Source organism: Strix uralensis, unplaced genomic scaffold (assembly GCF_047716275.1).
Source record: "Strix uralensis isolate ZFMK-TIS-50842 unplaced genomic scaffold, bStrUra1 scaffold_218, whole genome shotgun sequence".
NCBI classification, from domain to species: Eukaryota; Metazoa; Chordata; class Aves; order Strigiformes; family Strigidae; genus Strix; species Strix uralensis.
In genome coordinates, this window is record NW_027436827.1 from 21,922 (window position 1) to 45,922 (window position 24,001).

The 24,001-nt window shown below is 47.1% G+C and overlaps 2 protein-coding genes across 2 annotated transcripts; both read right to left on the reverse strand.

Moving 5' to 3' along the window:
• Nucleotides 1-205: 205 nt before the first annotated feature.
• LOC141938585 (uncharacterized) lies at nucleotides 206-5,440 on the reverse strand (the record flags this gene model as incomplete). The annotated part of the gene is made up of 7 exons (XM_074857470.1): nucleotides 5,090-5,440; nucleotides 3,799-5,044; nucleotides 3,425-3,550; nucleotides 2,721-2,896; nucleotides 2,136-2,312; nucleotides 1,436-1,721; nucleotides 206-514 (listed from the first exon to the last, which is right to left on the reverse strand). Coding segments are annotated over exons 1-7 (2,671 nt in total), but the record flags the coding sequence as incomplete, so codon positions are not given.
• Nucleotides 5,441-5,481: 41 nt separating this feature from the next.
• LOC141938586 (uncharacterized) lies at nucleotides 5,482-16,606 on the reverse strand. The gene is made up of 8 exons (XM_074857471.1): nucleotides 16,256-16,606; nucleotides 14,965-16,210; nucleotides 14,591-14,716; nucleotides 13,887-14,062; nucleotides 13,302-13,478; nucleotides 12,602-12,887; nucleotides 11,372-11,680; nucleotides 5,482-5,552 (listed from the first exon to the last, which is right to left on the reverse strand). Exons 1-8 carry the CDS (start codon nucleotides 16,604-16,606, stop codon nucleotides 5,482-5,484), a joined length of 2,742 nt encoding a protein of 913 aa, XP_074713572.1.
• Between the last annotated feature and the right edge of the window lie 7,395 nt (nucleotides 16,607-24,001).

Consider the following 24,001-nt stretch of genomic DNA (forward strand, 5'->3'; position numbering starts at 1 on the left):
GCTCTTAATTGTTCCAGTTCTATGTGATTTGAAGTAGCAACCTGAGTAGGAACAGTATGAACAGGAGCGGCTGTGGTTTCCTCCTGTGTTATATTTAATCTAAATTTAAAAGATACAGCTCGGTTCTTTAATCTGGTTCCTCCTAAACAAATAATGAATACTGGTCGGATTGCAGTAAACGCATACCAACAAACCTCAGCCGCACAATGGGTTTGGCCTATTCTGGATCCCATTTTTCCGTTGGAAATTTCCTTGATGGTGATTTGAGTCAGGGGAGGCGGATCTTTTGCATCACTTGCATTGAAGATTTTACAACCGATCTGTATCTCTTTTCCTCTTTCAACTGTCCAGGTATGGATCGAATTTGTCATTTCCCATTTGTCTGATCGAAATGTCATGTTGTCATATATTATGACCGTTGCCAAATTCATCCCCAATGGATTTTTTCCCATGACGCCTGTATGCCCAAAATAGGCATCTGTCCAAGGCCATTCTGTATTCTTTTGGTTACGGGCTAGGGGTAAGATGCAGAGAAATACTACCAATCCAATTAAGTGATTCATGGTTCATGTTATTCTTGGTGTCCCTCGGAGTTCTTCTGCAACAAGAAAGCAACAGGACTTGCCTCTCCAAGGCAAGAGAAATTAATACTGGACAGAAAACTAGAATGATGGAATTATCCAGCGAGTATTTATCCGATGTTCCTTCCCTACAGCATCAGATGCTACCCATGAGTGTATATTCAGTGGGGTTTTTAGTACTAATGGTACACTTCCCACGGTGGGAAGCTCTACTAGGACAGGTTGTCCAGGGAAGTGTGCTGGGTTCCTGGAATTATCTGGTCCCTTTAATGAGGGAACTAGGGAGGGTGCCTTCGGGCAAAATGCAGTAATTTTAGGGCATCCATTTACCCCCCATCTATCATTTACACCTTTGATAGCTTCCCATAGACGGACATCCCAATTTCCCTCCTGTGGCTTCAAAAGTCGTTTTAAGAGACCATTTGTCCTTTCTACAATTCCATTGGCCTGTGGATAGTATGGAGTGTGGAAGACCCATTTAATTCCTTCGCTTCGTGCCCAATCCTGTACGATTTTGGCAGTGAAGTGGGAGCCATTGTCAGATTGTATTTCTTGTGGTTTTGGAAAAATTCCAAACCATTCACGCAGTGCTTTCACTGTTTTTTCTCCTGTAGCTTTGTTAAAAGCTTCGGCTTGGACTAGCCCTGATGTTATTTCCACTCCCACCAGCACAAAACGTTTTCCTCCTGATTTCTTAAAGGGGCCGATATAATCTACCTGCCAGGCATCCCACAAGCCTTTACCCTCTCTTAAATGCAGGGGGTCATCCTCTAAGGGGTGTCTTTCGAGCCGTGTACGACACTGTTCGCAGGCTGATATGCAAGTTTTACACATTTCCCTGGTGACAGGCCAACCTCGAGCAAGGGCTTCACGATACAGATCTTTAGCTCCCGTATGTTTTCGTTTTATATGCAACCATTCTAACAGACGTTCCCAGTCTTCTGTGATCTGGTCCTTTTGTACAGGAGCTAGTCTTGCTAATTCATCAGCTTTGTTGTTCCATTCTCCTGCTGAGCCCCCATCTACTTGATGAGAAGCTACCCATCCCACAGCAAAGTTCCCTTGGCTGGCAATGCTCAAGATTTCTTGCCACTTGTCCTTTTGCCATACTGGAATTCTGTTAACCTCCCATTCATTTTGCTCCCAGAAAGGGAGCCATTCAGTACATCCCTTAAACACTGCATAAGAATCAGTATATATGTGGACTGGGGAAGTGGTTTGTGCTTCACGCTTGAAAACACTCCATACTGCAATTAATTCTCCTACCTGGGCACTCCCTTCTCCCTCTGTTATTATCTGTTCATCAGTAGCAGTGTGGAGAGCTACTGCCCGGTATTGCCACACTTTTCCTTCTCGCTTTGCAGAAGCATCGGTAAACCAAGCATTCACTGACTGATCGTGGAGGAAAGGAGGGGCCACCCGAATAACTGAGATAGGTTTGTCTTGGCTGCTGTCCAGGCTCTCTGTTTCTTGGATAGCTAAGTTTTTCAGAGCTCCTTCAGTCACTGAAAAAAGGTTACAGTAGTGTTCAATTTGAGCATACCACTTTCGTACCGAGGCTCTCTGGGCTACCCCATCAGGAGGGGGGGTCCCGTTAGAGACTGCTTTTATAACTTTGAACGGGCCTCTTAGCACAATTGGTTGTTGACGTGTGATTTTCTCCACTTCTATGAGAGCCAGGCTAACCACAAACAAACCTTTCTCCCATGCAGTATATCTCTTCTCGGCATCCTTAAAGCCACGGGAATAAAATCCTACGGGGCGGGTTGGGCCCTCAGGACCATGCTGCCAAATGTGTACTGACAATCCTGTAGTGGCAAACCCCCATTCTACCTGAAAGGGGTCTGAAGGGTGAATAGGGCCAAGAGCCTGGTGAGCTGTTGCCTCAAAAATTAACAATTGCATTGCTTCTTCCTGAGAAGCAGTCCATTCCCATTTGGCCCTTTTCTTCAGTAAATCATAAAGAGGTCTGGCAATGATGGAAAAGTCTGGGATATGTTTTCTCCAGAATACCAATAGCCCTAAAGCATGCTGCAAATCCTTTTTTGATTCAGGCATTTTAATCTGATCTAGGGAAGTGAGAGTGTCTGGGGGGATACATGTCATTCCCCCTTTCCACCAAATCCCCAAAAACTTTACTTCTTGTGATGGCTTTTGGACCTTTTCTGGGGGAATTTGCAAACCCAGGTTCTCCAAATGGGAGATGATGTTCTGTTGGGTCATTCCTACCTCCTCTTCTTTATCTCCCCCCACAAGAATATCATCAATATACTGATAAACAGCTACGCCTTTGGCTTTTGGTATTTTCTCCAGTTCTTGGGCCAAAGCATGGTGAGCAAGTGTAGGGGAATGTTTGTATCCCTGAGGCAGCCGGGTAAAGGTGAATTGTTGTCCCTCCCACGTAAAAGCAAAACGATCTCTGTCTTCTGGTCGCAAAGGTATCATGAAAAACATATCTTTAACATCTATGGTTGCCATAATTGGATGAGCTTTCTCCTGAATTGTTATTACCAATTCAGCCATGTTAGGGACCGCGGCAGTTAGGGGCTCTGTGTTAGCATTCAGCCTTCGAAAATCTATAGTGAGCCTCCACTTCCCATTAGGTTTTTTCACTGGCCACACCGGCGAGTTAAAAGGAGAATGGGTATTTATCACCACTCCTTGTTCCCGCATCTCCTGCATGACTGGTTTGATACCTTCCTTTGCTCCCAGGGGGAGGGGGTATTGTTTGACATTGGTTATTTTGCTAAGCGGCAGAGGGGGTGCAGTTTGAAGCAGCCTGATGTTCAGTTGCGGTGTCCCGAAAGTCCACAACAATCCTTCTGAATCCTCCCACCCCCTACCTTTGAGGGCATCTATTCCTAACAAGTTGGTTGGAATGTTTCCAACCACCATGTAAATAGTGACCGTGCTTTCCTCTCCCGGTAGCATCAGCCTAACCGGAGCAACGTTCATAACCTCTGTTGACCCTAAAGCATTCAGGACACAAACGTTTTGCTTAGAGGGAATCACCCCACACCTCCGTGCATCTTCCTCAGTCAGGGCAGAGATCTGAGCCCCGGTGTCAATTAAAAAAGTTACGGGTGCGCGCTTAGGTCCTACAATAGCTGTAATCAATAAATCTCCTCTATTAGTTTTAGTGAGCTGTCGGATATAAATCCATCCTCCGTTCCCCCGCCCACTGCTAAGGAACGGAGGTTCTAGTTTCCCTGCTGACTTTTCCCGTCGCCCGTGTTCTCCACAGGGGGGGCCGTGGGCGTGACAGGAGAGGTTTCTGTATTTGTCGGTGAGTGCTGTGGGTGTTGTTTCGGACCATACCACCTTGATATTAGTTTACTCAGCTTATTAAGGGGTAAACCATCCATTATATCCCTGGGAACTCCCTTTTTAATTCCCAAAGCCCACCACTGTTGTCGAGTCAGGGGCTGTCCTCCTCCTGTTTTAGAGTGGGAGTAGTCAGCAACAGCAGCATGGTCAGTGGAAGAGGTTGCAGTCTTGCTAACGGAAAGGGGTAGATCTTTAGCTCCTATTTGACGGATCCCTTTTGATTTTTCCTCCAGAGTCCTCACAGGACCATATTTCCTGCTATAATCTATCAATTCCTGAGCTACATCTCCCCATGTCCACCTCTTTTTATGTTTTGAACGGGAAGGAGTTGAGCTATGATTGAAAGGTGAATCTGAGCCAGTATTGGTTTCATCTCTCCTGCCATTTATAAAGCTCTCCAGCTTTTCTACCGGGTCCAAAGATGCTATGGTTCTTTGGAGATCAATCCCGGTAGATCTGAGTGACTCTGGGAGCCCCCTTATTAAAGGAGTCATGATTTCAGGATTCACAGACAACATCATCGGGGATTCACATCCAGGGACTAATTTCCTTTCATGTATCATTTGCAGGCAGGCTGCTTTGTGCACACTTTCTAGCAATTGATCTATTGTGCCTGTGATTGCCAGGGGATCCCCCCTGTCTAAAGGGTTCAACCCTCCGGCCCAATAAGCAGCCCGCTGGGTTAGGGACCATGGGGCACGTCTATCCCCTGTTGTTAAAAAGACACCGTGACCCCAGTAACCACTTGCCTCCTTTTCATTTAACTGAATTTGGTCCCCTCCGGTTAGAGATACGCGCCATACATACTCTGTTTCGGATTCTTTGGGAAGGCGCCCATACTCTCTTTTCATCTTGGCCAATTCGGTGGGAGTATATGGTATCTCTTTGGTGGTAATATGTGGGTCGTTATCCTCATCATTTATATAAGCATATTCTGCTTTAATCAAAGGTCTAACTCGGGGGTTCTCCCTGAAGCGTTTCTTTGCTTCCTTTAGTTCCTTTTGAGGGTATATTTGACTTATTTGCCGAACACCTACCTCTTCCATCATCATTTCTATCTCACTCAGTGATTCAGCAGACTTTGAAAATTCTTCTCTTAGGGCATCTTTTAGACAGCGGTTTTCTTCCTCCTTTTCCTCTGTCTGCTGCTTGAACAAGCAAACTGCTTTCTCCTTTTCTACTAATTGATCTTCCAGGTTGGAGATTGTTTTCTGCAAAAGTTGTACCAAATTTTCAAGGGATTCTATGATTTGTTTTTCATGGCTACGCCGCTTAGAGCGGTCTTCAATTGCTGCGACCAGGCTGGCTCCAAGGACTGCACAGATTATCGCTTTGCCTTTACCTGACCGTAATCTAGCCTCATTATGTATGGAAATCACTCGGTCTGTTACACTCTGTAAATTTGCCCAATTGTCTCGAGCCCACTCTTCCCCGGGTGGGGAGGGTCGAGCTCCATACTTTGCCAAGAGTGCATAGAACGAGTCAAGATTTTTTACTAATGGAGGGTTTTGATAAACATCTTTTTCAGTCATTCTTATTATGAAGGGGCTGAACTCACTTCGGGGAGGAAAACTTAGTTACACCACAGACGCAACAGCAGCTGCGTCGCCCTTCTCTTCCCCGAGTGGCTGAAGGGACCAAGATCTACCACAGGGAGGTTAAACTTAGTTGCAGACTTTCTCAGTTTGTCCCTTTCACTTCCCCAGGTAGTCGACCTCATTTATTGAGGGCAGTTCCCCCTTTTGCACTAAGAGATCCTTGCACTTGATCCTGATAGACAGAGCCCTCAATTCGAGTTTGGGGTGCAATACACCGAGGTGTGTGTGGTGTGCGGGAATCTCAAATCACCCCCCTTGCTTTCTGGACACCTCTCACCCTTTCGGGTGTAGGGCCAGGTGCGGCTGGAGCGAAAAGTTCTTCCCCTGTTACAGACCACACACAGCCTGCACCCCCCTGTCTCTCAGGATCCTGTCCGTGACGCCAGTTTAATGTCACGGTCCACTCGGTGGACTCGTGATGATTCGTTTGCTACGATCTCGAAAGTGCAAAATTAAGGTGACCAACACCAAAGGGGATAGCAGTAATCAAACAGTGAAACTTTATTGGGTTGCCTGTGAAGAGGCACGCGATAGTTAGAGATGGGTGAAAGAAAGGAGAAAAGTAAAGTTAAGTTTTAGAGAGAAGAGGGAGAGAGGTTATAGCTACCACCGCTGATCTCACGACGTCCTAACGGTCCCGGGTCCAGCTGATGCTGCGTCGTCGATCGTCGTGGTCCTTGGTGGGGAAGCTTCCAATTTTTCTTGCCCAGAAGTCATCTTTTATGCTTAGTAACACACCTTGCTCCACCTCTGCCTCGGGGGTCTCCGCCCTTCTCAGAATTCAATTATCATATCTCCACCCCTCTCGAGCAAGGCCATCGCGCGTGCACGGGGGGGAGTGTCCGAGGTGTGGTCAGTCTCAGAGGCGGGTAACCTTCAACCAGGAGGTGTGTTTTGGTATTATAATGAAGCAAAGTTCATCTGAGGTTCATGATTTCTTCATCGGTGTTATGGCAACAGTCACGATCCATCTTTTTGACAATGGCTATGCAATTACCACTAACTGCTCTGGCTAGGCCCAGGTACCGAACAATAGCACAACACTCTTTGTACTGCACGGCTCAGGCACCAAAGAACAGCACTGCACTGCCTGCACCACACGGTTCAGTACTCAGGAGAACAGCACAGCACTGGCTGTGCCACATAGTTCTGCATTCAGGAGCCTTTGCACCACGTTCCATTCCAGGGGTCGGCAGCTGCGCTCCAAACAGGCCGTTGTCGGGTACCTCACTGTCCATATCCCTGATGACAATGTTGAGACAATGCTGATCTTCTGACCGACTCTTACAATGTTGTCCTGGAGAGCTTGCAGAGCACTGCGGAAAGGCAGGCAGAGAATTCCCTGCTAGCACCTTCTCTGTGCCTGTTCACATTGCTTCGCAGAATCGCTTTTGTGCAGAAAACAGTAACACTTGTTCAGAACGAAAGAAAGCACAGAGCCCCAGATTCTACGTTGTCCTGGAGAGCTTGCAGAGCACTGGGGAAAGGCAGGCAGAGAATTCCCTGCTAGCACCTTCTCTGTGCCTGGGAAGCAGAAGTCTTCACATTGCTTCGCAGAATCGCTTTTGTGCAGAAAACAGTAACACTTGTTCAGAACGAAAGAAAGCACAGAGCCCCAGATTTTATGTTGTCCTGGAGAGCTTGCAGAGCACTGGGGAAAGGCAGGCAGAGTATTCCCTGCTAGCACCTTCTCTGTGCCTGGGAAGCAGAAGTGTTCACATTGCTTCGCAGAATCGCTTTTGTGCAGAAAACAGTAACACTTGTTCAGAACGAAAGAAAGCACAGAGCCCCAGATTTTATGCTGTCCTGGAGAGCTTGCAGAGCACTGGGGAAAGGCAGGCAGAGAATTCCCTGCTAGCACCTTCTCTGTGCCTGTTCACATTGCTTCGCAGAATCGCTTTTGTGCAGAAAACAGTAACACTTGTTCAGAACGAAAGAAAGCACAGAGCCCCAGATTTGCTGTTGTCCTGGAGAGCTTGCAGAGCACTGGGGAAAGGCAGGCAGAGAATTCCCTGCTAGCACCTTCTCTGTGCCTGGGAAGCAGAAGTGTTCACATTGCTTCGCAGAATCGCTTTTGTGCAGAAAACAGTAACACTTGTTCAGAACAAAAGAAAGCACAGAGCCCCAGATTTGCTGTTGTCCTGGAGAGCTTGCAGAGCACTGGGGAAAGGCAGGCAGAGAATTCCCTGCTAGCACCTTCTCTGTGCCTGTTCACATTGCTTGGCAGAATCGCTTTTGTGCAGAAAACAGTAACACTTGTTCAGAAGGAAAGAAAGCACCGAGCCGCAGATTCTACGTTGTCCTGGAGAGCTTGCAGAGCACTGGGGAAAGGCAGGCAGAGAATCCCTGCTAGCACCTTCTCTGTGCCTGGGAAGCAGAAGTGTTCACATTGCTTCGCAGAATCGCTTTTGTGCAGAAAACAGTAACACTTGTTCAGAACAAAAGAAAGCACAGAGCCCCAGATTTTATGTTGTCCTGGAGAGCTGGCAGAGCACTGGGGAAAGGCAGGCAGAGAATTCCCTGCTAGCACCTTCTCTGTGCCTGTTCACATTGCTTCGCAGAATCGCTTTTGTGCAGAAAACAGTAACACTTGTTCAGAAGGAAAGAAAGCACAGAGCCCCAGATTTGCTGTTGTCCTGGAGAGCTTGCAGAGCACTGGGGAAAGGCAGGCAGAGAATTCCCTGCTAGCACCTTCTCTGTGCCTGGGAATCAGAAGTGTTCACATTGCTTCGCAGAATCGCTTTTGTGCAGGAAACAGTAACACTTGTTCAGAACGAAAGAAAGCACAGAGCCCCAGATTTTATGTTGTCCTGGAGAGCTTGCAGAGCACTGGGGAAAGGCAGGCAGAGAATTCCCTGCTAGCACCTTCTCTGTGCCTGGGAAGCAGAAGTGTTCACATTGCTTCGCAGAATCGCTTTTGTGCAGAAAACAGTAACACTTGTTCAGAACGAAAGAAAGCACAGAGCCCCAGATTTTATGTTTGTCACGGTCCACTCGGTGGACTCGTGATGATTCGTTTGCTACGATCTCGAAAGTGCAAAATTAAGGTGACCAACACCAAAGGGGATAGCAGTAATCAAACAGTGAAACTTTATTGGGTTGCCTGTGAAGAGGCACGCGATAGTTAGAGATGGGTGAAAGAAAGGAGAAAAGTAAAGTTAAGTTTTAAAGAGAAGAGGGAGAGAGGTTATAGCTACCACCGCTGATCTCACGACGTCCTAACGGTCCCGGGTCCAGCTGATGCTGCGTCGTCGATCGTCGTGGTCCTTGGTGGGGAAGCTTCCAATTTTTCTTGCCCAGAAGTCATCTTTTATGCTTAGTAACACACCTTGCTCCACCTCTGCCTCGGGGGTCTCCGCCCTTCTCAGAATTCAATTATCATATCTCCACCCCTCTCGAGCAAGGCCATCGCGCGTGCGCGGGGGGGAGTGTCCGAGGTGTGGTCAGTCTCAGAGGCGGGTAACCTTCAACCAGGAGGTGTGTTTTGGTATTATAATGAAGCAAAGTTCATCTGAGGTTCATGATTTCTTCATCGGTGTTATGGCAACAGTCACGATCCATCTTTTTGACAATGGCTATGCAATTACCACTAACTGCTCTGGCTAGGCCCAGGTACCGAACAATAGCACAACACTCTTTGTACTGCACGGCTCAGGCACCAAAGAACAGCACTGCACTGCCTGCACCACACGGTTCAGTACTCAGGAGAACAGCACAGCACTGGCTGTGCCACATAGTTCTGCATTCAGGAGCCTTTGCACCACGTTCCATTCCAGGGGTCGGCAGCTGCGCTCCAAACAGGCCGTTGTCGGGTACCTCACTGTCCATATCCCTGATGACAATGTTGAGACAATGCTGATCTTCTGACCGACTCTTACACCACCCCGTGGCTCAACATGGTCGTCAGGACATCGGGATCGCACGGTAGTAGCATAGTAGTAGAGGAAGAAAGAAATCAAAAGAAAGGGAGAGAGACAGAGAGAGAGAGAAGAAAGAAAGGAAATAACAGTGATCAAACAATCTACAAAATTAAATTTATAAAATAATTACAATCAAAACTATTAATATAAAAAAAAAATTAATGAAATTTTAAAACATCAATTGTTTTGGGGATATCCACATTGGATGGGACATCAAACATGTTGTGTGTGTTCAATACAGACATCAAACGTGTTAACCGATTCATCATTCTCCAGGTTATGACATACAATACTGCTGACAAAACCAAACTGATCAAAACCAATATCAAGAGAACCACGATGGGGTGACACAACTTGTTCAGGATGCCTGTAGCGGTAGGCGACCATCCGAAAAGTGTGTCCCACCATCTATGTTCTGCATCCTTTTGCACTCTTTCCAAAATTCGGTGTATTTCTTTCACATTGTGATGAACAGTTATTAAGGTTTTCTGTCCGTTTTCCCTATTTTTTTCCAAAATCTCAATCAAATCTTTGTGTTGTAGTAATTGCTTTACCAAAGTGAGATTCATTCCAATGGGTGTAGGCAGCAATTCATGAATCAACGTGTAATTAGATTGCAAAAGTTGGTGAGATGTGACCGGGGCCGAATAAGAAAAGTCACACCCGATAATCTCAGTAAAATTACAAACACAAAAATTTGAATGATTTTTAGTCTCTACAATTACCTTGTCCACGGATAAAAAATCACAAACAGTCCTCAAACATACACAGCCTTTGCCAATGTATATGAGTACTGTTTCAGGGTTTTCATTAGGATGAATCTCAAAATGACAAATATTTTGTTCAGTATCTAAACAAATATCTCGAGCCTCAATTGCGTTGCCTTCACAGATAAATCCTTGTTGTTCTCGCACAATGCAAGATTCCAAATTGACAGTTTGCCATTTTTCATCCACCTTTCGGGCCCATACTCTATGCTCAAAAGGATAGAGTATAGCTCCGTTGTGGTTCAATCCTAATGCAATGATGGGATAAATTGGGTATAGGGTAGCATTATATATAGTAAGCACAAAGGTTGTAGCTGTGTTTGTGATGGGGTCATAGGTAAAGTTTACCAGGTTCCACCAGGATTGGAGTTTCTTCTCAAAATCAGTGGCACTGTCCCAAATTATTTTCCTAATTTCAGTAGGGAGAGTGCCTTCTTCACCTTCTCTTATAATTGAGGCGGCTACCGACTGCATCCATACTTGAGCCTGGATACAGCTGAGAGCCAAAGAGAGGTTATTCTGTATCACCCCAAGTGCATCTGCAATCAATTCATGATCCTTTACATTTACCTTTTCCCACTTTGGTAATATATTTGACAACAGCCACTGGTTAGTCCCCAGAGCCAATAAAGATGATCGCAAAGGCTGTTGTAAGTTAGCCAAATCACTAATTGAGGTAGCCAATTTGTTCATTATTACCTCTGAATCGATACTATTTAAAACTCCCAATCCTGTTCCCAAAACACCGGTTAGGTCTCTCCGTGTTCTTCCCGTGGAAAGAGTTCGTTTTTGCAGCCAGGTTGTCCATCCCTCGTAAGAAGCCTTTAGGAAGGGTGAGCAAGCTGGCTGAATGTCCGAAACATTGTTTTGCATCAGCAATTCAACTCGTTTGAGAGACCATGCCGGGTTAAACAACATTTGTTGTTGGCCTGTATTCCTGATTACATATGGTCCTATCGGATACACATATGGTGCTCTTAATTGTTCCAGTTCTATGTGATTTGAAGTAGCAACCTGAGTAGGAACAGTATGAACAGGAGCGGCTGTGGTTTCCTCCTGTGTTATATTTAATCTAAATTTAAAAGATACAGCTCGGTTCTTTAATCTGGTTCCTCCTAAACAAATAATGAATACTGGTCGGATTGCAGTAAACGCATACCAACAAACCTCAGCCGCACAATGGGTTTGGCCTATTCTGGATCCCATTTTTCCGTTGGAAATTTCCTTGATGGTGATTTGAGTCAGGGGAGGCGGATCTTTTGCATCACTTGCATTGAAGATTTTACAACCGATCTGTATCTCTTTTCCTCTTTCAACTGTCCAGGTATGGATCGAATTTGTCATTTCCCATTTGTCTGATCGAAATGTCATGTTGTCATATATTATGACCGTTGCCAAATTCATCCCCAATGGATTTTTTCCCATGACGCCTGTATGCCCAAAATAGGCATCTGTCCAAGGCCATTCTGTATTCTTTTGGTTACGGGCTAGGGGTAAGATGCAGAGAAATACTACCAATCCAATTAAGTGATTCATGGTTCATGTTATTCTTGGTGTCCCTCGGAGTTCTTCTGCAACAAGAAAGCAACAGGACTTGCCTCTCCAAGGCAAGAGAAATTAATACTGGACAGAAAACTAGAATGATGGAATTATCCAGCGAGTATTTATCCGATGTTCCTTCCCTACAGCATCAGATGCTACCCATGAGTGTATATTCAGTGGGGTTTTTAGTACTAATGGTACACTTCCCACGGTGGGAAGCTCTACTAGGACAGGTTGTCCAGGGAAGTGTGCTGGGTTCCTGGAATTATCTGGTCCCTTTAATGAGGGAACTAGGGAGGGTGCCTTCGGGCAAAATGCAGTAATTTTAGGGCATCCATTTACCCCCCATCTATCATTTACACCTTTGATAGCTTCCCATAGACGGACATCCCAATTTCCCTCCTGTGGCTTCAAAAGTCGTTTTAAGAGACCATTTGTCCTTTCTACAATTCCATTGGCCTGTGGATAGTATGGAGTGTGGAAGACCCATTTAATTCCTTCGCTTCGTGCCCAATCCTGTACGATTTTGGCAGTGAAGTGGGAGCCATTGTCAGATTGTATTTCTTGTGGTTTTGGAAAAATTCCAAACCATTCACGCAGTGCTTTCACTGTTTTTTCTCCTGTAGCTTTGTTAAAAGCTTCGGCTTGGACTAGCCCTGATGTTATTTCCACTCCCACCAGCACAAAACGTTTTCCTCCTGATTTCTTAAAGGGGCCGATATAATCTACCTGCCAGGCATCCCACAAGCCTTTACCCTCTCTTAAATGCAGGGGGTCATCCTCTAAGGGGTGTCTTTCGAGCCGTGTACGACACTGTTCGCAGGCTGATATGCAAGTTTTACACATTTCCCTGGTGACAGGCCAACCTCGAGCAAGGGCTTCACGATACAGATCTTTAGCTCCCGTATGTTTTCGTTTTATATGCAACCATTCTAACAGACGTTCCCAGTCTTCTGTGATCTGGTCCTTTTGTACAGGAGCTAGTCTTGCTAATTCATCAGCTTTGTTGTTCCATTCTCCTGCTGAGCCCCCATCTACTTGATGAGAAGCTACCCATCCCACAGCAAAGTTCCCTTGGCTGGCAATGCTCAAGATTTCTTGCCACTTGTCCTTTTGCCATACTGGAATTCTGTTAACCTCCCATTCATTTTGCTCCCAGAAAGGGAGCCATTCAGTACATCCCTTAAACACTGCATAAGAATCAGTATATATGTGGACTGGGGAAGTGGTTTGTGCTTCACGCTTGAAAACACTCCATACTGCAATTAATTCTCCTACCTGGGCACTCCCTTCTCCCTCTGTTATTATCTGTTCATCAGTAGCAGTGTGGAGAGCTACTGCCCGGTATTGCCACACTTTTCCTTCTCGCTTTGCAGAAGCATCGGTAAACCAAGCATTCACTGACTGATCGTGGAGGAAAGGAGGGGCCACCCGAATAACTGAGATAGGTTTGTCTTGGCTGCTGTCCAGGCTCTCTGTTTCTTGGATAGCTAAGTTTTTCAGAGCTCCTTCAGTCACTGAAAAAAGGTTACAGTAGTGTTCAATTTGAGCATACCACTTTCGTACCGAGGCTCTCTGGGCTACCCCATCAGGAGGGGGGGTCCCGTTAGAGACTGCTTTTATAACTTTGAACGGGCCTCTTAGCACAATTGGTTGTTGACGTGTGATTTTCTCCACTTCTATGAGAGCCAGGCTAACCACAAACAAACCTTTCTCCCATGCAGTATATCTCTTCTCGGCATCCTTAAAGCCACGGGAATAAAATCCTACGGGGCGGGTTGGGCCCTCAGGACCACGCTGCCAAATGTGTACTGACAATCCTGTAGTGGCAAACCCCCATTCTACCTGAAAGGGGTCTGAAGGGTGAATAGGGCCAAGAGCCTGGTGAGCTGTTGCCTCAAAAATTAACAATTGCATTGCTTCTTCCTGAGAAGCAGTCCATTCCCATTTGGCCCTTTTCTTCAGTAAATCATAAAGAGGTCTGGCAATGATGGAAAAGTCTGGGATATGTTTTCTCCAGAATACCAATAGCCCTAAAGCATGCTGCAAATCCTTTTTTGATTCAGGCATTTTAATCTGATCTAGGGAAGTGAGAGTGTCTGGGGGGATACATGTCATTCCCCCTTTCCACCAAATCCCCAAAAACTTTACTTCTTGTGATGGCTTTTGGACCTTTTCTGGGGGAATTTGCAAACCCAGGTTCTCCAAATGGGAGATGATGTTCTGTTGGGTCATTCCTACCTCCTCTTCTTTATCTCCCCCCACAAGAATATCATCAATATACTGATAAACAGCTACGCCTTTGGCTTTTGGTATTTTCTCCAGTTCTTGGGCCAAAGCATGGTGAGCAAGTGTAGGGGAATGTTTGTATCCCTGAGGCAGCCGGGTAAAGGTGAATTGTTGTCCCTCCCACGTAAAAGCAAAACGATCTCTGTCTTCTGGTCGCAAAGGTATCATGAAAAACATATCTTTAACATCTATGGTTGCCATAATTGGATGAGCTTTCTCCTGAATTGTTATTACCAATTCAGCCATGTTAGGGACCGCGGCAGTTAGGGGCTCTGTGTTAGCATTCAGCCTTCGAAAATCTATAGTGAGCCTCCACTTCCCATTAGGTTTTTTCACTGGCCACACCGGCGAGTTAAAAGGAGAATGGGTATTTATCACCACTCCTTGTTCCCGCATCTCCTGCATGACTGGTTTGATACCTTCCTTTGCTCCCAGGGGGAGGGGGTATTGTTTGACATTGGTTATTTTGCTAAGCGGCAGAGGGGGTGCAGTTTGAAGCAGCCTGATGTTCAGTTGCGGTGTCCCGAAAGTCCACAACAATCCTTCTGAATCCTCCCACCCCCTACCTTTGAGGGCATCTATTCCTAACAAGTTGGTTGGAATGTTTCCAACCACCATGTAAATAGTGACCGTGCTTTCCTCTCCCGGTAGCATCAGCCTAACCGGAGCAACGTTCATAACCTCTGTTGACCCTAAAGCATTCAGGACACAAACGTTTTGCTTAGAGGGAATCACCCCACACCTCCGTGCATCTTCCTCAGTCAGGGCAGAGATCTGAGCCCCGGTGTCAATTAAAAAAGTTACGGGTGCGCGCTTAGGTCCTACAATAGCTGTAATCAATAAATCTCCTCTATTAGTTTTAGTGAGCTGTCGGATATAAATCCATCCTCCGTTCCCCCGCCCACTGCTAAGGAACGGAGGTTCTAGTTTCCCTGCTGACTTTTCCCGTCGCCCGTGTTCTCCACAGGGGGGGCCGTGGGCGTGACAGGAGAGGTTTCTGTATTTGTCGGTGAGTGCTGTGGGTGTTGTTTCGGACCATACCACCTTGATATTAGTTTACTCAGCTTATTAAGGGGTAAACCATCCATTATATCCCTGGGAACTCCCTTTTTAATTCCCAAAGCCCACCACTGTTGTCGAGTCAGGGGCTGTCCTCCTCCTGTTTTAGAGTGGGAGTAGTCAGCAACAGCAGCATGGTCAGTGGAAGAGGTTGCAGTCTTGCTAACGGAAAGGGGTAGATCTTTAGCTCCTATTTGACGGATCCCTTTTGATTTTTCCTCCAGAGTCCTCACAGGACCATATTTCCTGCTATAATCTATCAATTCCTGAGCTACATCTCCCCATGTCCACCTCTTTTTATGTTTTGAACGGGAAGGAGTTGAGCTATGATTGAAAGGTGAATCTGAGCCAGTATTGGTTTCATCTCTCCTGCCATTTATAAAGCTCTCCAGCTTTTCTACCGGGTCCAAAGATGCTATGGTTCTTTGGAGATCAATCCCGGTAGATCTGAGTGACTCTGGGAGCCCCCTTATTAAAGGAGTCATGATTTCAGGATTCACAGACAACATCATCGGGGATTCACATCCAGGGACTAATTTCCTTTCATGTATCATTTGCAGGCAGGCTGCTTTGTGCACACTTTCTAGCAATTGATCTATTGTGCCTGTGATTGCCAGGGGATCCCCCCTGTCTAAAGGGTTCAACCCTCCGGCCCAATAAGCAGCCCGCTGGGTTAGGGACCATGGGGCACGTCTATCCCCTGTTGTTAAAAAGACACCGTGACCCCAGTAACCACTTGCCTCCTTTTCATTTAACTGAATTTGGTCCCCTCCGGTTAGAGATACGCGCCATACATACTCTGTTTCGGATTCTTTGGGAAGGCGCCCATACTCTCTTTTCATCTTGGCCAATTCGGTGGGAGTATATGGTATCTCTTTGGTGGTAATATGTGGGTCGTTATCCTCATCATTTATATAAGCATATTCTGCTTTAATCAAAGGTCTAACTCGGGGGTTCTCCCTGAAGCGTTTCTTTGCTTCCTTTAGTTCCTTTTGAGGGTATATTTGACTTATTTGCCGAACACCTACCTCTTCCATCATCATTTCTATCTCACTCAGTGATTCAGCAGACTTTGAAAATTCTTCTCTTAGGGCATCTTTTAGACAGCGGTTTTCTTCCTCCTTTTCCTCTGTCTGCTGCTTGAACAAGCAAACTGCTTTCTCCTTTTCTACTAATTGATCTTCCAGGTTGGAGATTGTTTTCTGCAAAAGTTGTACCAAATTTTCAAGGGATTCTATGATTTGTTTTTCATGGCTACGCCGCTTAGAGCGGTCTTCAATTGCTGCGACCAGGCTGGCTCCAAGGACTGCACAGATTATCGCTTTGCCTTTACCTGACCGTAATCTAGCCTCATTATGTATGGAAATCACTCGGTCTGTTACACTCTGTAAATTTGCCCAATTGTCTCGAGCCCACTCTTCCCCGGGTGGGGAGGGTCGAGCTCCATACTTTGCCAAGAGTGCATAGAACGAGTCAAGATTTTTTACTAATGGAGGGTTTTGATAAACATCTTTTTCAGTCATTCTTATTATGAAGGGGCTGAACTCACTTCGGGGAGGAAAACTTAGTTACACCACAGACGCAACAGCAGCTGCGTCGCCCTTCTCTTCCCCGAGTGGCTGAAGGGACCAAGATCTACCACAGGGAGGTTAAACTTAGTTGCAGACTTTCTCAGTTTGTCCCTTTCACTTCCCCAGGTAGTCGACCTCATTTATTGAGGGCAGTTCCCCCTTTTGCACTAAGAGATCCTTGCACTTGATCCTGATAGACAGAGCCCTCAATTCGAGTTTGGGGTGCAATACACCGAGGTGTGTGTGGTGTGCGGGAATCTCAAATCACCCCCCTTGCTTTCTGGACACCTCTCACCCTTTCGGGTGTAGGGCCAGGTGCGGCTGGAGCGAAAAGTTCTTCCCCTGTTACAGACCACACACAGCCTGCACCCCCCTGTCTCTCAGGATCCTGTCCGTGACGCCAGTTTAATGTCACGGTCCACTCGGTGGACTCGTGATGATTCGTTTGCTACGATCTCGAAAGTGCAAAATTAAGGTGACCAACACCAAAGGGGATAGCAGTAATCAAACAGTGAAACTTTATTGGGTTGCCTGTGAAGAGGCACGCGATAGTTAGAGATGGGTGAAAGAAAGGAGAAAAGTAAAGTTAAGTTTTAGAGAGAAGAGGGAGAGAGGTTATAGCTACCACCGCTGATCTCACGACGTCCTAACGGTCCCGGGTCCAGCTGATGCTGCGTCGTCGATCGTCGTGGTCCTTGGTGGGGAAGCTTCCAATTTTTCTTGCCCAGAAGTCATCTTTTATGCTTAGTAACACACCTTGCTCCACCTCTGCCTCGGGGGTCTCCGCCCTTCTCAGAATTCAATTATCATATCTCCACCCCTCTTGAGCAAGGCCATCGCGCGTGCACGGGGGGGAGTGTCCGAGGTGTGGTCAGTCTCAGAGGCGGGTAACCTTCAACCAGGAGGTGTGTTTTGGTATTATAATGAAGCAAAGTTCATCTGAGGTTCATGATTTCTTCATCGGTGTTATGGCAACAGTCACGATCCATCTTTTTGACAATGGCTATGCAATTACCACTAACTGCTCTGGCTAGGCCCAGGTACCGAACAATAGCACAACACTCTTTGTACTGCACGGCTCAGGCACCAAAGAACAGCACTGCACTGCCTGCACCACACGGTTCAGTACTCAGGAGAACAGCACAGCACTGGCTGTGCCACATAGTTCTGCATTCAGGAGCCTTTGCACCACGTTCCATTCCAGGGGTCGGCAGCTGCGCTCCAAACAGGCCGTTGTCGGGTACCTCACTGTCCATATCCCTGATGACAATGTTGAGACAATGCTGATCTTCTGACCGACTCTTACAATGTTGTCCTGGAGAGCTTGCAGAGCACTGCGGAAAGGCAGGCAGAGAATTCCCTGCTAGCACCTTCTCTGTGCCTGTTCACATTGCTTCGCAGAATCGCTTTTGTGCAGAAAACAGTAACACTTGTTCAGAACGAAAGAAAGCACAGAGCCCCAGATTCTACGTTGTCCTGGAGAGCTTGCAGAGCACTGGGGAAAGGCAGGCAGAGAATTCCCTGCTAGCACCTTCTCTGTGCCTGGGAAGCAGAAGTCTTCACATTGCTTCGCAGAATCGCTTTTGTGCAGAAAACAGTAACACTTGTTCAGAACGAAAGAAAGCACAGAGCCCCAGATTTTATGTTGTCCTGGAGAGCTTGCAGAGCACTGGGGAAAGGCAGGCAGAGTATTCCCTGCTAGCACCTTCTCTGTGCCTGGGAAGCAGAAGTGTTCACATTGCTTCGCAGAATCGCTTTTGTGCAGAAAACAGTAACACTTGTTCAGAACGAAAGAAAGCACAGAGCCCCAGATTTTATGCTGTCCTGGAGAGCTTGCAGAGCACTGGGGAAAGGCAGGCAGAGAATTCCCTGCTAGCACCTTCTCTGTGCCTGTTCACATTGCTTCGCAGAATCGCTTTTGTGCAGAAAACAGTAACACTTGTTCAGAACGAAAGAAAGCACAGAGCCCCAGATTTGCTGTTGTCCTGGAGAGCTTGCAGAGCACTGGGGAAAGGCAGGCAGAGAATTCCCTGCTAGCACCTTCTCTGTGCCTGGGAAGCAGAAGTGTTCACATTGCTTCGCAGAATCGCTTTTGTGCAGAAAACAGTAACACTTGTTCAGAACAAAAGAAAGCACAGAGCCCCAGATTTGCTGTTGTCCTGGAGAGCTTGCAGAGCACTGGGGAAAGGCAGGCAGAGAATTCCCTGCTAGCACCTTCTCTGTGCCTGTTCACATTGCTTGGCAGAATCGCTTTTGTGCAGAAAACAGTAACACTTGTTCAGAAGGAAAGAAAGCACCGAGCCGCAGATTCTACGTTGTCCTGGAGAGCTTGCAGAGCACTGGGGAAAGGCAGGCAGAGAATCCCTGCTAGCACCTTCTCTGTGCCTGGGAAGCAGAAGTGTTCACATTGCTTCGCAGAATCGCTTTTGTGCAGAAAACAGTAACACTTGTTCAGAACAAAAGAAAGCACAGAGCCCCAGATTTTATGTTGTCCTGGAGAGCTGGCAGAGCACTGGGGAAAGGCAGGCAGAGAATTCCCTGCTAGCACCTTCTCTGTGCCTGTTCACATTGCTTCGCAGAATCGCTTTTGTGCAGAAAACAGTAACACTTGTTCAGAACGAAAGAAAGCACAGAGCCCCAGATTTTATGTTGTCCTGGAGAGCTTGCAGAGCACTGCGGAAAGGCAGGCAGAGAATTCCCTGCTAGCACCTTCTCTGTGCCTGGGAAGCAGAAGTGTTCACATTCCTTCGCAGAATCGCTTTTGTGCAGAAAACAGTAACACTTGTTCAGAAGGAAAGAAAGCACAGAGCCCCAGATTTTATGTTGTCCTGGAGAGCTTGCAGAGCACTGGGGAAAGGCAGGCAGAGAATTCCCTGCTAGCACCTTCTCTGTGCCTGTTCACATTGCTTCGCAGAATCGCTTTTGTGCAGAAAACAGTAACACTTGTTCAGAAGGAAAGAAAGCACAGAGCCCCAGATTTTATGTTGTCCTGGAGAGCTTGCAGAGCACTGGGGAAAGGCAGGCAGAGAATTCCCTGCTAGCACCTTCTCTGTGCCTGGGAAGCAGAAGTCTTCACATTCCTTCGCAGAATCGCTTTTGTGCAGAAAACAGTAACACTTGTTCAGAACGAAAGAAAGCACAGAGCCCCAGATTTGCTGTTGTCCTGGAGAGCTTGCAGAGCACTGGGGAAAGGCAGGCAGAGAATTCCCTGCTAGCACCTTCTCTGTGCCTGTTCACATTGCTTCGCAGAATCGCTTTTGTGCAGAAAACAGTAACACTTGTTCAGAACGAAAGAAAGCACAGAGCCCCAGATTTGCTGTTGTCCTGGAGAGCTTGCAGAGCACTGGGGAAAGGCAGGCAGAGAATCCCTGCTAGCACCTTCTCTGTGCCTGGGAAGCAGAAGTTTTCCCATTGCTTCGCAGAATCGCTTTTGTGCAGAAAACAGTAACACTTGTTCAGAACGAAAGAAAGCACAGAGCCCCAGATTTTATGCTGTCCTGGAGAGCTTGCAGAGCACTGGGGAAAGGCAGGCAGAGAATTCCCTGCTAGCACCTTCTCTGTGCCTGGGAAGCAGAAGTGTTCACATTGCTTCGCAGAATCGCTTTTGTGCAGAAAACAGTAACACTTGTTCAGAACGAAAGAAAGCACAGAGCCCCAGATTTGCTGTTGTCCTGGAGAGCTTGCAGAGCACTGGGGAAAGGCAGGCAGAGAATTCCCTGCTAGCACCTTCTCTGTGCCTGTTCACATTGCTTCGCAGAATCGCTTTTGTGCAGAAAACAGTAACACTTGTTCAGAAGGAAAGAAAGCACAGAGCCCCAGATTTTATGTTGTCCTGGAGAGCTTGCAGAGCACTGCGGAAAGGCAGGCAGAGAATTCCCTGCTAGCACCTTCTCTGTGCCTGGGAAGCAGAAGTCTTCACATTGCTTCGCAGAATCGCTTTTGTGCAGAAAACAGTAACACTTGTTCAGAACGAAAGAAAGCACAGAGCCCCAGATTTGCTGTTGTCCTGGAGAGCTTGCAGAGCACTGGGGAAAGGCAGGCAGAGAATTCCCTGCTAGCACCTTCTCTGTGCCTGGGAAGCAGAAGTGTTCACATTGCTTGGCAGAATCGCTTTTGTGCAGAAAACACTAACACTTGTTCAGAACGAAAGAAAGCACAGAGCCCCAGATTTTATGTTGTCCTGGAGAGCTTGCAGTGCACTGGGGAAAGGCAGGCAGAGAATCCCTGCTAGCACCTTCTCTGTGCCTGGGAAGCAGAAGTTTTCCCATTGCTTCGCAGAATCGCTTTTGTGCAGAAAACAGTAACACTTGTTCAGAACAAAAGAAAGCACAGAGCCCCAGATTTGCTGTTGTCCTGGAGAGCTTTCAGAGCACTGGGGAAAGGCAGGCAGAGAATTCCCTGCTAGCACCTTCTCTGTGCCTGTTCACATTGCTTCGCAGAATCGCTTTTGTGCAGAAAACAGTAACACTTGTTCAGAACGAAAGAAAGCACAGAGCCCCAGATTCTACGTTGTCCTGGAGAGCTTGCAGAGCACTGGGGAAAGGCAGGCAGAGAATTCCCTGCTAGCACCTTCTCTGTGCCTGGGAAGCAGAAGTGTTCACATTGCTTCGCAGAATCGCTTTTGTGCAGAAAACAGTAACACTTGTTCAGAACAAAAGAAAGCACAGAGCCCCAGATTTTATGTTGTCCTGGAGAGCTGGCAGAGCACTGGGGAAAGGCAGGCAGAGAATTCCCTGCTAGCACCTTCTCTGTGCCTGTTCACATTGCTTCGCAGAATCGCTTTTGTGCAGAAAACAGTAACACTTGTTCAGAAGGAAAGAAAGCACAGAGCCCCAGATTTTATGTTGTCCTGGAGAGCTTGCAGAGCACTGGGGAAAGGCAGGCAGAGAATTCCCTGCTAGCACCTTCTCTGTGCCTGTTCACATTGCTTCGCAGAATCGCTTTTGTGCAGAAAACAGTAACACTTGTTCAGAACAAAAGAAAGCACAGAGCCCCAGATTTTATGTTGTCCTGGAGAGCTTGCAGAGCACTGGGGAAAGGCAGGCAGAGAATTCCCTGCTAGCACCTTCTCTGTGCCTGGGAAGCAGAAGTGTTCACATTGCTTCGCAGAATCGCTTTTGTGCAGAAAACAGTAACACTTGTTCAGAACGAAAGAAAGCACAGAGCCCCAGATTCTCCGTTGTCCTGGACAGCTTGCAGAGCACTGGGGAAAGGCAGGCAGAGAATTCCCTGCTAGCACCTTCTCTGTGCCTGGGAAGCAGAAGTCTTCACATTGCTTCGCAGAATCGCTTTTGTGCAGAAAACAGTAACACTTGTTCAGAAGGAAAGAAAGCACAGAGCCCCAGATTTTATGTTGTCCTGGACAGCTTGCAGAGCACTGGGGAAAGGCAGGCAGAGAATTCCCTGCTAGCACCTTCTCTGTGCCTGTTCACATTGCTTCGCAGAATCGCTTTTGTGCAGAAAACAGTAACACTTGTTCAGAACGAAAGAAAGCACAGAGCCCCAGATTTGCTGTTGTCCTGGAGAGCTTGCAGAGCACTGGGGAAAGGCAGGCAGAGAATTCCCTGCTAGCACCTTCTCTGTGCCTGTTCACATTGCTTCGCAGAATCGCTTTTGTGCAGAAAACAGTAACACTTGTTCAGAACGAAAGAAAGCACAGAGCCCCAGATTTGCTGTTGTCCTGGAGAGCTTGCAGAGCACTGGGGAAAGGCAGGCAGAGAATTCCCTGCTAGCACCTTCTCTGTGCCTGGGAAGCAGAAGTGTTCACATTGCTTCGCAGAATCGCTTTTGTGCAGAAAACAGTAACACTTGTTCAGAACGAAAGAAAGCACAGAGCCCCAGATTTTATGTTGTCCTGGAGAGCTTGCAGAGCACTGGGGAAAGGCAGGCAGAGAATCCCTGCTAGCACCTTCTCTGTGCCTGGGAAGCAGAAGTTTTCCGATTGCTTCGCAGAATCGCTTTTGTGCAGAAAACAGTAACACTTGTTCAGAACGAAAGAAAGCACAGAGCCCCAGATTTTATGTTGTCCTGGAGAGCTTGCAGTGCACTGGGGAAAGGCAGGCAGAGAATTCCCTGCTAGCACCTTCTATGTGCCTGGGAAGCAGAAGTGTTCACATTGCTTCGCAGAATCGCTTTTGTGCAGAAAACAGTAACACTTGTTCAGAACGAAAGAAAGCACAGAGCCCCAGATTCTCCGTTGTCCTGGAGAGCTTGCAGAGCACTGCGGAAAGGCAGGCAGAGAATTCCCTGCTAGCACCTTCTCTGTGCCTGGGAAGCAGAAGTGTTCACATTGCTTCGCAGAATCGCTTTTGTGCAGAAAACACTAACACTTGTTCAGAACAAAAGAAAGCACAGAGCCCCAGATTTGCTGTTGTCCTGGAGAGCTTTCAGAGCACTGGGGAAAGGCAGGCAGAGAATTCCCTGCTAGCACCTTCTCTGTGCCTGTTCACATTGCTTCGCAGAATCGCTTTTGTGCAGAAAACAGTAACAGTTGTTCAGAACGAAAGAAAGCACAGAGCCCCAGATTCTACGTTGTCCTGGAGAGCTTGCAGAGCACTGGGGAAAGGCAGGCAGAGAATCCCTGCTAGCACCTTCTCTGTGCCTGGGAAACAGAAGTGTTCCCATTGCTTCGCAGAATCGCTTTTGTGCAGAAAACAGTAACACTTGTTCAGAACGAAAGAAAGCACAGAGCCCCAGATTTTATGTTGTCCTGGAGAGCTTGCAGAGCACTGGGGAAAGGCAGGCAGAGAATTCCCTGCTAGCACCTTCTCTGTGCCTGTTCACATTGCTTCGCAGAATCGCTTTTGTGCAGAAAACAGTAACACTTGTTCAGAACGAAAGAAAGCACAGAGCCCCAGATTTTATGTTGTCCTGGAGAGCTTGCAGTGCACTGGGGAAAGGCAGGCAGAGAATTCCCTGCTAGCACCTTCTCTGTGCCTGTTCACATTGCTTCGCAGAATCGCTTTTGTGCAGAAAACAGTAACACTTGTTCAGAACGAAAGAAAGCACAGAGCCCCAGATTTTATGTTGTCCTGGAGAGCTTGCAGAGCACTGGGGAAAGGCAGGCAGAGTATTCCCTGCTAGCACCTTCTCTGTGCCTGGGAAGCAGAAGTGTTCACATTGCTTCGCAGAATCGCTTTTGTGCAGAAAACAGTAACACTTCTTCAGAACAAAAGAAAGCACAGAGCCCCAGATTTGCTGTTGTCCTGGAGAGCTTGCAGAGCACTGGGGAAAGGCAGGCAGAGAATTCCCTGCTAGCACCTTCTCTGTGCCTGTTCACATTGCTTCGCAGAATCGTTTTTGTGCAGAAAACAGTAACACTTGTTCAGAAGGAAAGAAAGCACAGAG

What these genes read in the sequence shown, in the direction of transcription:
- LOC141938586 (XM_074857471.1), bottom strand. Translation starts at nt 16,606, where the DNA reads ATGACTGAAAAAGATGTTTATCAAAACCCTCCATTAGTAAAAAATCTT. An exon ending in TCCAAAAGCCATCACAAGAA is followed by an intron (nt 13,479 to 13,886) that starts GTAAAGTTTTTG and finishes CGTGGCTTTAAG; the next exon opens with GATGCCGAGAAGAGATATAC. An exon ending in CAGAATAGGCCAAACCCATT is followed by an intron (nt 5,553 to 11,371) that starts GTGCGGCTGAGG and finishes TCCCTGTGGTAG; the next exon opens with ATCTTGGTCCCTTCAGCCAC.